Below are 12,049 nucleotides of genomic sequence, written 5' to 3'. Positions count from 1 at the left end.
TCTTTGACATCTGGTGGGAGGGCGTTCCACAGGGCGGGCGCCACCACCAAGAAGGCCCTCTGCCTAGTTCCCTGTAACTTGGCTTCTCGCAGTGAGGGAACCACCAGAAGGCCCTCGGCGCTGGACCTCAGTGTCCGGGTAGAACAATGGGGGTGGAGGCGCTCCTTCAGGTATACTGGACCGAGGCCATTTAGGGCTTTAAAGGTCAGCGCCAACACTTTGAATTGTGCTCAGAAACGTACTGGGAGCCAATGTAGGTCTTTCAAGACCGGTGTTATGTGGTCTTGGTGGCCACTCCCAGTCACCAGTCTAGCTGCTGCATTCTGGATTAATTGCAGTTTCCGAGTCACCTTCAAAGGTAGCCCCACGTAGAGAGCATTACAGTAGTCCAAGCAGGAGATAACTAGAGCATGTGCCACTCTGGCAAGACAGTCCCCTCCCTGCCCCCCCCCCCAAGCTTAGGACATCATATTTTATCTACTTCTCCTATTTTACCCACAAAGACCCCTGTTGGGTAGGTTAGGCTGAAGGTTTTAGTGACACCCAATGATTCTGCTTCATGGCTGATGGTGGAGGCAGACTTTGCACTGGACCGGGGATCCGCTTTAGAGCTGAGACACAGTTAGCCATCTGGAGATGTCACCATCCTCGCTCTGAGACAGCACAGCTAAGCATGGGCAAAGCATTCCTATGAAGACAGTGGAAGGAGCTGGGTGCATTTCACTCAAAGAAGAGACGGTCAAAAACACATGCAGCCCCACTTCTTCCAATATATTAAGGCATTAAGAACATAAGAGGATCCTGCTGGATAAAACCAAGGACCCATCAAGTCCAGCACCCTGTTCTCACGGTGGCCACCCAGGCCACAAGCAGGATTCAAGCACAAGCAGGATTCAAGCACAATAGTCCTCTCCCCTCCTGTGGTTTCCAGCAACTGGCATTCAGAAGCATCGTTGCCTCCAACTGTAGAGACCATATAACACTGGCTCCCAGTACATTTCTGAGCAGAATTCAGTGTTGGTGCTGACCTTTAAAGCCCTAAACTCCCTTGGCCTGTATACCTGAAGGAGCGTCTCCACCCCCATCATTCTGCCTGGACACTGAGGTCCAGCTCCGAGGGCCTTTTGGCAGTTCCCTCAATACGAGAAGCGAAGTTACAGGGAACCAGGTAGAGGGCCTTCTCAGTGGTGGTGCCCTCCTTGTGGAACACCCTCCCATCAGATGTCAAGGAAATAAACAACTGACTTTTAGAAGACATCTGAAGCTAGCCCTGTATAGAGAAGTTTTTAATGTTTGATGTTTTATTGTGTTTTAAATATTTTGTTGGGAGCTGCCCAGAGTGGTTGGGGAAACCCAGCCAAATGGGCCAGGTATATTATTATTATTATTATTATTATTATTATTATTATTATTACATCCTGGCTAGTAGCCATGTCTCCATGAATTTGCTTAATGCTCTTCTAAAGCAATATTGGTTGGTGGACATCACTGCCTCCTGCGGGGCAAATTCCACAGTTGAATTACTGTACATGCTGCATGGATGACTTTCTTACATCTGTCCTGAATAGAGTCCAATCCCTTCCAACTCTATGATTCTGTGAAGACTGAAAAGTTGCAGATGCTGCAATCTTTTTTCCTAGGGTAGTTGCAGAGGACACCACAGGGAGCACCACAACAATGACTTAGAACAGAAGAAAATAAAAAAATTCCTTCCAGTAGCACCTTAAAGACCAACTGAGTAGAACAGAAGGTGAGGGCAGGAGATGGATGGACAAATTATGTCCTAGCACAGGGCACCACTGAAATTTGAAAGCCCCAAGTCCTCCACTGGGAGTCGCTGCCCCCACTCAATCATTTTGGTTGCCCTTTTCTGAACCTTTCCTAGCTCAACAATACCCTCTTTGAGGTGAGGTGGCCAGAACGGTACACAATATTTCCAAATTCAGTCGCACCATCAAAGAAAGAAGAAAGTTTCCGTGTTCTTGCTTTGAAAGTCCCAAGAACCTTCTGACACAAGTGTTGGAGAGGCAAAGAGGGTCCTTAATGAGCCACACTTTGACGCTCCTGGCGTCAGAACAAGCTGGCTTTCTGAAGGACAAGAGGCTTCTAAGAGGCCTCTGTGCCTGTGGACAAATCTCCAGAGAGGGTCTCTTGACTGACAAGTGATGCCAAGGGCCACTTAGCTGTACTTTATTTCTTTTGAAAGAACTTGATGAGGACACACAGCAAATCACCTTCAGTGCTTTGGTACCAGGAACCCTATATAAATGGATTCCTCCTCTCTCGTGCTTGGAAACAACCAGGATCAGTGGGGACAGCTGAAAGCTAGCCAGAAGACTCAAGATGGAGAATAACAGCAAAAGTAGCAAGGATGTCCTGATGATAGAGGCACCCCCGGTGAGTCGTTCTCCACTTGGGACTGAGTTCCTGCTCCTGCAGGTATGGTGTGGAGTTCAGCCTGGGCAAGGAGGGCTGAACTGAAGAGAGAGGGATGCCCAGGGATGGCCCATAGCATTTGGAACTGGGGCAAGGTGGTCCTCTGGGATGTTCTCCTCCCTGCTCTCCACTCCAAGGGGCTTGTGATGGAGAACGTCCCACTGGACTCTGCCCTATAGATTCTGCTCTGCTGGGGGTTAGACTCAAAGGCCCTTGGGGTCCTTTCCATCTCTACAGTTATATGATTCAGTGGGCCAGACTGGGCTGCCTGTCTCCCACTCTGCTGCCATTCATGGTGCCCAAAATCTGCCCTGTGAGATGGCAGGCCTAACACTAAAACTACCCACACATTGGATTATGAATGGATGGGTGGATGAATAGAAGCTGTGGTTGCATCAAATGGCTTTGTCCTTCTGTGCTTCCCTCTAACTATACAGCATATACATTTTGGTTCCTATTTCCTCAGTGCCTCAGCTCTTACTAAGGTGGTAAACCCGTGTCTGCGTGCCCAACTTTCATGTTAGATTGTTTTTATTAATTTTCCAATAAAAGACATCCAATTAACATATCAAAGCATAATCCAATAAAAATAAAAAACTATGGGAAGCCGTAAAATTAATAATTAAAATTTGGAAGATAATTTGACCTTTTTTTATTGCGTGCCCCACTTTAAGCTGCATGGTGCAGGGTGTCACATGAAGGAACCTTCCTCTATACAGGAACTGCTGCACATGGAAAGCTAGCCTGCAAGGGTCAAAGTCTATTCTTTTCTCTAACAGGCTGGGTTTTTTATGCACAGGGATTTTTGCTGTATGGAGGAATACTCCGTCATTTGAGCCCCTACCTGTAATCTGAAGTGGTGCAGTCCAGAGGCAGTGCAGAGTTCAACTATGGAACTCACTCCCACAGGAAGCAAGGATGGCCACCAACTTGGATGGCTTTGGAAGAGGATGAGACAAGAAACAACATTTTATCATATGTGGTGGGAATGTAAGAAAGTAAAGAACTTCTGGGAAATGATATATAATGAGTTGAAAAAGATGTTGAAATTTACATTTTTTTAAAAACCAGAAGCATTTTTACTTGGTATTATAGGTCTGGACATTAATAGGCATGGTGTTAAATTGTTTCTATATGCAACAACAGCAGCAAGAGAGTTGTTAGCCCAGAAATGGAAGCGAGAAGAAGTTCCGACGAAAGAAGAATGGCAGATAAAATTAATGGCTTATGCAGAACTGAATAAAATGACAGGAAGGATTCGAAACCTGCGGGACCAGAGATTTACAGAAGATCGGAAGAAGTTTACAAATTATTTGAAGAGCAATTGTAATCAACAAATTATGCTAGTAGGACTACTAGAAGTTCTGTAAAGAGAAAAATATGAAACGTTACAAAGTAGAAAAAGAAAAGAGATATCAGTTATGAGATTTAAAAGTAATAGGGAAAGAAATGTATTTTAAGAGATTGGAAAATTTTCAGACAGGATTGATGGAAATCAAAACAAAATTGTATAAGATGTAAAAGTATGTTTAATTACTGTTGAAAATGATATGTTAAAAAACTAATAAAAATCTATATATATATTAAAAAAGGAAGAGGATGAGACAAATTCATGGAAGAGGAAAAGGCTACTTGCTGTGATGGCTAGGCTCTGCCTCCACAGTCAGAGGCAGCAATGCTTCTGCATACCAGTGACTAGAAACCACGGAAGGAGAGAGTGTTGGTCTTCTGCAAGAATCCTGCTTGCTGCTTTCCCATGGGCTTCTGGTTGGCCACTGGGAGAAGAGTTTGCTGGACTAGATGGGCCATTGGCCTGATCCAGTCGGTTCTTTTTATGTGCTTACGTTTGCTCCTTCCATGAGAACTTGTATGTGCCTCTATTCCAATCATTCTGTCTGGGTCAAAACCACAATGTTCTCATGAGCATCTTTTCTGGTTCTGCAGGGTTACACGGCATCGCCCCGGCTCCCCGGACTACCTTGCAAGAAGCTCTTGATCGTGGTGGTGGTGGTAGTGGTGATCGTTTTGGTTGTTCTGGCTTTTGGGCTGATGGGGCTGCGCATCACGGAGAAGCACACAGAGACAGTAAGTACAGCATGATGAATCACAGAATTGTGGAGTTGGATGGGACCTCACGGGTCATCTATTTTTTTTTTTTAATGATATTTTATTAAGTTTTCACAATAAAGAAGTTATAAGACAATAAAAACACAAGAAAAAATACAAAAATACAAAAATACAAAAATACAGACAATTGACATAAAAAAAAAGAAAAGGAAAAAGAGGGGGGGAAAACAAAAATCCCTCTTTTTTTAAAAAAATTCTCTAGTTGACTTACTTTCCTGACTTCCTCACGCCTCCCTTTTTTGTATTCCACTTAAAAATTGGTTCAGCAAATTCATTAACTTCAAACTTTCATCTAATAACCATCCACTTTACATAATCTTTTATCTTATTACTAGAACCCCTTCATTTCATTTCAATGTCATCAACATTCAAAAATTTTACAATGTTTCTGTAAATAGATTTTGAATTTCCTCCAGTCTTCTTCCACCAACTCTTCTCCCTGGTCTCGAATTCTGCCAGTCATCTCCGCCATTTCCATATAATCCATCACTTGCATCTGCTATTCTTCCAGGGTGGGTAGGTCTTGTGTCTTCCAATGTTTTGTGATGAGTATTCTTGCTGCTGCTGTAGCATACATAAAGAAAGTTCTATCCTTCTTTGGCACCAATTGGCCGACTATGCCCAGGAGAAAGGCCTCTGGTTTCTTCAGGAAAGTATATTTAAATACCTTTTTCATTTCATTATAGATCATCTCCCAGAAGGCCTTAATCCTTGGGCACATCCACCAAAGGTGGAAGAATGTACCTTCAGTTTCTTTACATTTCCAACATTTATTATCGGGCAAATGATAGATTTTTGCAAGCTTGACTGGAGTCATGTACCGCCTGTACATCATTTTCATAATATTCTCTCTTAGGGCATTACATGCCGCAAATTTAACCCCACGGGTCATCTAGTCCAACCCCCTGCAATGCAGGAATCACAGCTAAAGCATCCAAGACAGATGGCCACCCAACTTCTGCTTAAAAACCTCAAGTGAATGAGGTCTGCTGTGGGTCACCTCAAGAAATGCCACAGCTAGTAATTCCTCAAATGCCTGTTGGGGCTAAAGGTGGGTCCTTCATCTGCGAAGACTGGAGACAACTGGCTTAAACATCTGTGCACTGAACCTTGTTGAGTACTGTGGTTTCCCTAAGTAGAAGCAAATTCCAAGGGGGAAGACAGCGGGCTAACCTTTAGCGCTCCAGATCTTGCTGGACTCCCACTTCCACCACCCTTGGCTACTTGTTCCCAGACCTGCTGGGTGAGCAGTCCCACCATACCTGGAGGGTCAAAGGTTCCCATTCCTCTGCCTTCTTCCCAAAATGATGGTAGTTGTTTGTTTTCATAGTACTGGCGACTCTCAAGGCCCGTACACACTTCCACCAGTGTGGTGTAGTGGTTAAGAGCGGTGGACTCGTAATCTGGTGAACCGGGTTCGCTTCCCCGCTCCTCCACATGCAGCTGCTGGGTGACCTTGGGCTAGTCACACTTCTCTGAAGTCTCTCAGCCCCACTCACCTCACAGAGTTTTTGTTGTAGGGGAGGAAGGGAAAGAAAAATGTTAGTCGCCTTGAGACTCCTTTGGGTAGTGAGGGTAGTGATAAAGTGGGATATCAAATCCAAACTCTTCTTCTTCTTCTCTTCTTCCACTTGCATTGTGCGTGGAAAGCTTGGGTCTGAGTGGTTTTCCACTTGACCCACACTTTCTAGGCAGGGGTCCAAGCAGTCCTCCCCTTGCTCCACTCCTTTCCCAGGGAAAAGCCACACTTTAGCTCTAAACTGGAGCAAACATCAATCCGGGAAAAGCCTGAATTCCTGTTTGCTCCGACTGAGTGCTAAGAAGCAGTTCTAGGGACAGCACATAAAGCCAAAGCCAGGTGGGATTGCCCATGTCTTTTTTCCTGGACTCCCATCCCCTTTCCACCTCCTTTACTTATTTATTCATTTATATTTATGTTATGTTATATTTATATTATATTCATTTATATTTGCAAAGCATGTAAAGCTGAATGCACCCAAGTTAAATGCTCCAGTTCATACGTCTCATTCCCTTCGCTCTTCATCACTCAACATGGTCTCCTTTTCAACGTCTAGGTCCTGCAAATGACTATCCAAGGCCTGGATGGCGAGGGCTCCCCACAGCATCTTTCCATGAGCAGGAAGGAGAGGCTGGCCACCTTCCATGTCAGCAGGGTCAACTCTTCGGCCACCGTGGTATATGACTACAGCAACGTAAGTTTTGCTGAAAATGGTTCTTAGTTTCCAAAGGAGTCTTGCAGCTTTGCCCAAGGCTTGCTTGTCCACCTAGCAAGTCCCTTTTAGAAATAATAACATCTATCCTGACAATGAAGCAAGTCAGTGGCGAGTTCTGGTGGGGCTGGCTAGATCAGTTGCTTTCCGTAAGCACAAAGGACAGCAAATATTGTGTCACTTTAAAAGCTAACTTGATGGGACGCAGGTGGTGCTGTGGGTTAAACCACAGAGCCTAGGACTTGCTGATCAGAAGGTCAGCGGTTCGAATCCCCGCAACGGGGTGAGCTCCCATTGCTCGGTCCCTGCTCCTTCCAACCTAGCAGTTCGAAAGCACAACAAGTGCAAGTAGATAAATAGGTACCACTCTGGCGGGAAGGTAAATGGCGTTTCCGTGCACTGCTCTGGTTCGCCAGAAGTGGCTTAGTCATGCTAGCCACATGACCCGGAAGCTGTATGCCGCCTCCCTCGGCCAATAAAGCGAGATGAGCGCCACAACCCCAGAGTCGGTCACGACTGGACCTAATGGTCAGGGGTTCCTTTACCTATTACCTTTTAAAAGCTAACTTGAGACTATGAAAATTTATGTCCCAAACTTCCCCCTGCTTAACTGCGGGGATTTTCATCCTTGAAAAGTCCAAATCAGAATGAAAAACCCTGCATTTAAAGTGGGAAAGCTCTGGGACAACACTGGGATGGGCTACACATTTTATTCTGGTTTGGACGTGCCCTTGGGGCTTATCCACGCTTCCTCTTGTGTCGCTGCTTCCCCCGTGGAAAACCGGTCTTCAGCGCAAATGGCAATTCAGGTTTTCTCTGGATTGCTGTTTCTTCTGATTGATCGCAGGTTTTCCTTTGGAAAGGAGCAGCGCAAGGGGGAAGCCTCTGTGATGCATGCCTAGAAGGTGCAAGTCAAGCAGAAAACTGCTCAGACTCATGCTGTCTAGGCACAGCACAAGGGGAAGTGTAGCTGAGCCCAGTAGTGGAAAGGTGGATTAGGACCAGAAGAGAATTGAGAGCAGGACAGGGCAGGTTAATCCCAAGAGAAAATCCCTTCCTCTCCCTTCAAAAAGTCTGAAGCATCGTATCAAAGCCACACATGTTTCCTATTGACAGGATAGAAGTTTATAAAATTTTGCCTGGGATGGAAAAAGTGGATGAAGAAAAGTTTCCTCTCCCTCTCTCCTAACACTAGAACTCCTGGGCATCGACTGAAGCTCAGCATTTGAAGCATCAGGACAGAGAAAAGAAAGCACTGCTTCATGCATCACATAGTTAAACTGTGGAACTCACTGCCACAAGAGGCACTGAGGGCCATAAATTTGGATGGGCTTTTAAAAGAGGATTAGACAAATACATGGAGGAGAGGTGGCTACTAGTCTTGGTGACTATGGTCTGCATCCTTCTGAATAGCAGCTGCTTGGAGGGGAGTGTGTTCTTGTGCTCAGATCCTGCTTCTGGGTTTCCCATTAGGGACATCTGGTCGGCCGCCATGAGAACAGGGTGCTGGACTAGATGGGTCTTTGGCCTGATCCAGCAGCCTCTTCTGATGTTTTTATATGTTCTTATTTATTTGGTGGGTGGGGGAAGAATAAAATGTGTTGCCAAAAGTGTTATGTACTGAAGTTCTCACCCTGGGCCAGCAGGGGGATACTGTAGATAGTTTTGCAAATGAAGGATCGAAAGTGACGTTCAGTGATTGGATAGTTTGTATGCAAATGAAGGATCGAAAGTGACGTTCAGTGACTGGATAGTTTTAGAAAGTTGCTACAGTAACGTTGTTCTGGAGCTCTATATAAGTAGGCTGACTGAGCTCTTCAGTTCAGTTCTGTTCTGGCCTCTGAATAAACAAGAGCTGTTTGAAGAATTGCTGTGTCGTCTGATATGTTCGCCCACAACTGAACAAAAAGGGCTCATTCTGCTCTGAAAACCAAAAGCCTTGGCATTTGAGTCAACCCTAGTCTTTGCTTACCTAGTGTGTGTGAACAGAAGATGCAACAGAGGAAGGCACAGGGAGAGAAGCTTGGGGGGGCATGGGGTCTGGGATATGAGGTAGACCCCTGAGAAAGTGGGGTTGCCCCTGCACATATACCTTGTTGAGATCCAAAATATGCACAGTATACCCACGATAAAATACCTCCTGCAATACAGGAACCGCAGCTAAATTGAGAGCCTTTGCCTTTGAACAGCTCCTGATTGGCTACAGATCTTGGCCGGGACAGTCCTGCTACATCACCAGAATGAAGAAGGAAAACATCCAGAGCCTGGATGCTGCTGTCAAGGTGTTCCAGAACATCCAGGTTAGAATAATTCAACTCTACATTCAGAGTTTCCAAAGCATGGAAAGAGCAAATCATGTGGGAAGATTGCTTCTGGACTGTACCACTTCACACAGCGCGGGTGGCTGAATGTCCCAGCATCTTCCAAAACAACCACAAACCCAGTCCCGGGACACATAACACCCCGGCCTGCAGTAATCCAAGGACATTGTGATTTGCTGTTTGGGCTGTTTGGGGTAGCAGTTGTCTTTTGAGAGTGGCTAGATGGGGATCCCTGTCCTTAAGGCTGGCTGCCACTGGTTTGCAGGCAGGACATGAAGGCAGAATGAAAACAGACCAGAGCTTTCTCATGTCCCATTTCTCCATTCGGGAAAACTGCTCTTTAGTGCTCAATCAGAGCAAATGGCAATTCTGTTTTTCCATAGGTTGCCATTTGTTCTGATCTATCGCAGGTTTTCCCTCAGAAAGGAGTGGGGCAACGGGAAAACCACTTGGACCCGTGCTTTCTAGGCACACAGGAGAGGTGGATGTGTGAACAAGTCCCAAGAGCTGAAGGGAATCCATCCACACCCACCTGTTGATTGTCGGAACATCTTTAAAGCCGCTTAGAAAACTATGCAGAACCTTTCCCAGAGGGATTTGGAGGGACTGTGTGAAGAGGTCAGGCTGTGTCAAAGTTTGCAGGGCAATTTTATATTTCAGAGAAACATACAATTATAGAATTGGATGGGGTTCCTCAGGGTCCTACCATTAACAAAGAGATCTGTTTTTGCAGCCCAGGCCTCCGGCGTCATCCCTCAAAGAGAACGAGGAGGGAACAGACGTGCCACTGGCTGACCGTTCTATCTTGGGTACCACCATCAACATCCTCTGTAGCAGCGTCCCCATCTACTGGGCTTAGAGGAGGAGAGATGGGTGAGAGAAGTGAAGACCAAAGACCCAACAGAACATGCACACCAGCAACGAAAGTCAAACTTCCTGCAGCAGGGATGCTGTGCAAGAGAGATCCCTGAAATGGCCCTGTGGGAACCCTCAGCCTTTATGTAGAGATCATAGAATCGCAGAATTAGAAGGGACCCAAAGTCTCATGTAGTCCAACCCCCTGAAATGCAGGAATCGCAACAGATAGATAGATAGATAGATAGATAGATAGATAGATAGATAGATCTGCAAACAACACCCCTTTGCTAATGTCTTGGCCTCAGGGGATAAAGTCCATTCTCGGTCAATTGCCACGACTTCATCAGAATAGAGAGCCACATGCAACAAACACATGGATTGAAGCATTGCTAGACTAAGCCATTTCATGGGAAGGGGAGCCATTCCTCAAAGGCAGAGCCTATGCAGAAAGTCCCAAGTTCAAGCCCTGGTATCTCCAAGGTGAAAGGCTCATGCCTGAAATCATGAGGAATCAGATGGTGGAGAACATGCTGAGCTAGCTGGACCCATCTGAGCTCAGGCTACAGATAGAAGCTGGAGTGCATGTTGTCCTGTCTGCACACACTTCTGGCATGGTATTTCATAATTATTTTATTTCACAAAATTTGTACTCAGCTTGATCGTAAAAAGAGCAACAACCTCAAAGCGGTTCGCAAAAAAAAAAAGATAAAAGCAAAAAATTACCAATTAGAAACATTAACAACAATAATTTAAGACCTACAAAAGTAGGGCTGCCATACATCTGGACTTTCGCAGACATACATGGAATACCGCAGTTGGAAGCAGTGTCCGGGTGGAAAATGGGCAAAAAGTCTGTGAAAATCCGGACGTCTGGGAACCATGTATGGCAGTGTCGTTTTGGCCAATTTTCCTTAAAAATTGCTGGAAAATGTCCTTTTTATTGTGATTTCACCAAAAAAGCTCAAGAACTGTGGGCAGTAAACCCCAAAACAAAACAAGCCATCTCAACAACATTGCCAAGGAGAAAAAAAACTCAACAACTTTTGTGTCCAGATTTTCACTTTTTGAAATATGGCAACCCCACGAAAAGTTAAAATAACAGCAGGCTAAAAAAGCAGATTAAAACTCATATCAACCTTCTAAATATCTGGGTTAGGCTGGCCTAATGCTTAAATATTTTTAGCAGGTGTTGAAAAGAGTACAGTGAATGTGTGCACCTGGTATCAATGGGCAGGGAGTTCCAAAGTCCTAAAAGACTGAGTTCATACAAATGTGGAACAGGTATTACGTGGCACCTGTAGCAGTGCCAGTTCTGCCAAAGAGGTCCAGCGGGCAAGGCAATCTTGCTGGTAATAACTCTCTCCATGCCAGCTTAGTATGTACAGAATGCTAGTCCAACATGTACAGAGAGAGAGAGTTTGCTTTCAGATTGGGATGGGATGGGCATCCAGACATTTAATCCACCAGCTGCAATTTGAGGGAAGGCTAAGTGCCCAACCATGTTATCATCATGTATCCTGGCCCTAAGCAGATGGGAATTCAAGACAAGGCAAGGAAACACAGTTTATGTACTGAACCTTTTTTAAAAAAATCTATTGTTATAAGAGTAATTCTGCTTGAACATCTCTAGCTGCTGATATCAACCATGCACATCTTTTTATTGTATACTTTGTACTGGTCGTCTGCTGGTTATGTTCCTTTTTTCTTAACGCTGCTTGTCAAATCTATAATCATCAATAAAGTGCAGGAAGGCAAAATTTGAGCTGTTGTGGGGCGGGGATGTCTCTTTTTTTAAAATAATATTTATTCAAATTTTGAAAATTACAATAAGAAAAAAGCAAATAAAAAAGACAAATTAAAAAAAAACAGAAAAAATACAATCATTAAAAAAGAATTAAAAAAAGCAAATCAAACCTTTACATAACTTTCTTCCTTTACTTATTTCCTTGACCTCCTCACACCTCCCATTTTTGTATTCTAATTTAAATTGTTGTTTCAGCAAATCCTTTACAATATTTTTAAAAAACCACTTTTACTTTATCCAATCTTAACTCTCATCCAAACCTATATATCAAA

General features: G+C 44.6%; 1 protein-coding gene across 2 annotated transcripts; it reads left to right on the top strand.

Annotated features, from left to right (window-relative positions):
- Nucleotides 1-2,233: 2,233 nt before the first annotated feature.
- Nucleotides 2,234-11,730, top strand: SFTPC (surfactant protein C). 2 transcript variants are annotated; one of them, XM_081868561.1, is made up of 5 exons: nt 2,234-2,439; nt 4,381-4,521; nt 6,639-6,776; nt 8,984-9,094; nt 9,849-11,730. In XM_081868561.1, the coding sequence occupies exons 1-5, from the start codon at nt 2,344-2,346 to the stop codon at nt 9,972-9,974; spliced, it is 612 nt and encodes a 203-aa protein (XP_081724687.1). In that variant the 5' UTR covers nt 2,234-2,343; the 3' UTR covers nt 9,975-11,730. The 2 variants fall into 2 exon arrangements, with proteins under 2 accessions (XP_081724687.1, XP_081724688.1); XM_081868562.1 differs by having other exon boundaries at nt 2,237-2,397.
- The last annotated feature ends 319 nt before the right edge of the window (nt 11,731-12,049 follow it).

This window comes from Podarcis erhardii (genome assembly GCF_964252035.2).
Source record: "Podarcis erhardii genome assembly, chromosome: 7".
Classification (NCBI taxonomy): Eukaryota; Metazoa; Chordata; class Lepidosauria; order Squamata; family Lacertidae; genus Podarcis; species Podarcis erhardii.
The sequence above is the reverse complement of the archived record's forward strand: the minus strand, read 5'-3'. Positions and strand labels throughout refer to the sequence as shown.